This window comes from Eimeria acervulina, genomic scaffold, assembly GCF_000499425.1.
Source record: "Eimeria acervulina Houghton genomic scaffold, Eah_scaff1610, whole genome shotgun sequence".
NCBI classification, from domain to species: domain Eukaryota; phylum Apicomplexa; class Conoidasida; order Eucoccidiorida; family Eimeriidae; genus Eimeria; species Eimeria acervulina.
This window is the reverse complement of record NW_013550173.1, coordinates 322-3,057: the sequence shown is the minus strand read 5'-3', so window position 1 is coordinate 3,057 and position 2,736 is coordinate 322. Positions and strand designations below refer to the sequence as shown.

Sequence of the window (2,736 nt, the reverse complement as noted above, 5' to 3'; positions counted from 1 at the left end):
TCTCTCTCTCTCTCTCTCGAGAGCCACAACTAGCTGCCGATCGGGTTCTTATACTTGTTACTAAACTAAATGCATTTGCCCCTATGCACACATAGCCGCACCTCATCGGTAGCGCGTAGTCCGAGGCAAATATCTTCAATAATAGCGAAAACGGAGTCTCGTGGCCCGCAGAGTGTATCCATGATTTCAGCATTATCTGTCCACACGAGGGTTTCCGTTGGAATGCCTTCGCTCTTGTAGAGCTTCGTTTCGTTCTCAAATATGATGTCGATGAAGTGCTTTTGCAGGTGTTCGTTGGTGATGTTGATCAGCAGCTGTTCCAGGGAGTTATGTTCAAAAACTTCAAAGCCAAAGATATCCAGCATTCCCATAAATACGTTGAATCCTGAGGGAGGTGCTATTGCTTTATTCAAAAATTGTACAAGCCAGCCGAAGAGCCGATCATACACGTGCTTAGCGACAGATTTTATCATCATGTCTGCCTCTCTGTGCGTTCGCGGCCCCTCAAGGAGTTGATTCCCTACTTTCGTTTGTTTCCTAAGAATGTTGTGAGCCAATGCCTCTGCATCTACAAACAAAAGAGAAGCAGCTTCCTTCAATATACCCAGCGACTCGCCCGTGGCATGCGCTGCATCTGGGACTCCTTGTTTTTCTTGTGCTGTTATTTTAGTGTTTCCAATGAGAAGAACACCGGATAATATCGAAAATACTGCGGATTCGTCTTCTGCAGGAAGGCCCATAGACACAAAGGATTGCCTAAGTTCTTGAAACTCTTGTCTATCATCTATGCCTTCGATGTCGAAGCAGCCGCCGCTGCGAGCTGTTAGAAAGACGTATTGGTTGATGGGTCTGAGGTGGTATTTGCTGATCATTTCTTGATCAGCTCCTTTCAAGAGTTGATACAGCACGTGAAATGAACGTTCGCCCGGCTCCTGAGAGACTAAACGCACCTTCTCCAGAAGAAAGTTTGTGATAGCGCCGTGTTTAATGCCTGCATCGCTGGAGATAGAAAGCTGCATGAATCTACCAAAGCGGCTCGAGTTGTTGTTTCGAATTGTTTTTGCATTCCCGAAAGCTTCTAAAAGAGGATTGCCTGCCATTATGGCCTCTTGAATTCTGTTTGTTCCTTTGCTTGCACCAGCGAAGTACCTCATTACTTGTTTCGTTGCTTCTGTCTTCCCGGCTCCTGACTCCCCCGAAACAATGATAGTTTGGCTCCTGTTATAATCTTCTAAATTCGACAAAGCAGCCCTCGCTACTCTGAACACATGCGGCTCTGTCTGTGCAAGACTGGGGGCGTTGCGGTAGTAATCCATCCACTCCTTTGTGGCGTTTCCGAGGTCTTGAAAGGGGTTGATTGCGACTAAAAGAGGATCTGCTGTAGTATACATCTTCCCGGCGAGATACCTCGTTTTAAGCATCGAAAGAACGCATGCAACGTTCTTGTGGCTTAGCAAGCCGATGTCAGACGCTGCTAATTCATCTTCTTCTGTATTTGCATTCAACACGCAATCTGGATCCACCTCAAACTTCTCTCTTGAAGGAGGATCCAACTGCTCCAGCACATACTTCTCACGAGTTGAACCCGGCCGAATTACACACAAGGAAAACAACAAAGAAGGATTGGCTATCACCGCAGGGCTTTTGGAAGTCCAGCATCGCAGAGCCTATAAAACAGCAGAACAAGCGAGGAAAGGCATATCAAAGAATGAAGAATTATAAATAGGATTATGTTTATAAGGGGGGTTGTGCTGGCGTATCGAAGATCTGCAAGAACCCCCCGCCAACTACAAAAGGAAAAGAAGAAGCGCCCTTCATATACCGGTATTCCCCAAGCATGCATGGCAGAAGAATGGTAATAAATATTGGCATTTGCATGCATCCACACATGCATGCATGCAGATGCGTTGACTTTATTCATTTACCTGTTGGCGATCCGTTCCGAGTCCCACAGGAATGACGGCAGACTGACGGCGGAAATATTTTTCATGGGGGGCATCTACCGCGGCCTTGCTTCCCTGTTGTTTGCTCGCCATCTTCTCTGGTGTCTTCTCCTGCTGCTGGGTTACTTGGTTCGTTACTCTGAAGGGTTAAAGTAGTTCGTCAGTAAATCGAGAGAAGTAGCAGCCGCATTCAGAGAGAGTGGTCGCTGGAGAAGATGCAGAGGTACATAGGGTGAGGTGCGGCCAAATACCGCGACAGAAATGACTAAAAAAGGAGAGTTCTGAGGTATTTTTAGAGGTGTACTTTGATGTGTGAAGGCAGGTGAACAACGAGCTGAGATCAACAACCGAAATTCAAGTCGCACAGTCCAGCAGCATCCGGCGTTCCTGCATTCTGAGGAGAAAAGAGGAAGAATATCCGCAAATGAGGGGGTAAATTGGACGAAGTTGTTAAATAAATGTCTAATTTTCGTTTGCTTTCATCCAGTTATCATCTGTTGCGCAGGTTGAAACGCCGTCTGCCGCTTCCGATTGCAGATCTCAGCAAGCCGTTCATCTTTCTTGAGGAGCGGCGGCTTTGAATGCGTCGGCGCTCTTTGTTTAAACCTTTCTATGAAAACAAAAGAATATGAAAAGTAGATGAATTTTAACATACCTATGCACACCCGCAAAACTTAACACCCATCATGAACTCCGTAGTGTCAGGCAGCCCTGCATGCCCAGGGTGTCGAGCTCATTCTGGTCTCCGATGAATTTGCAGCTTTGATTCTTCTTAAGAAGAGAGAAAAAGGCA

General features: G+C 46.4%; 1 protein-coding gene across 1 annotated transcript in view; it reads right to left on the bottom strand.

Annotated features, from left to right (window-relative positions):
• Positions 1-2,036, bottom strand: part of EAH_00061590 (myosin A, putative) — a gene marked incomplete at both ends in the record, with an annotated part of 5,724 nt that extends 3,688 nt beyond the window's left edge. The window contains 2 exons of the mRNA XM_013396978.1: positions 102-1,667; positions 1,926-2,036. Of these exons, the coding sequence (XP_013252432.1) occupies positions 102-1,667; positions 1,926-2,036 (1,677 nt within the window). The remainder of the gene's footprint in view (positions 1-101; positions 1,668-1,925) is intronic.
• Between the last annotated feature and the right edge of the window lie 700 nt (positions 2,037-2,736).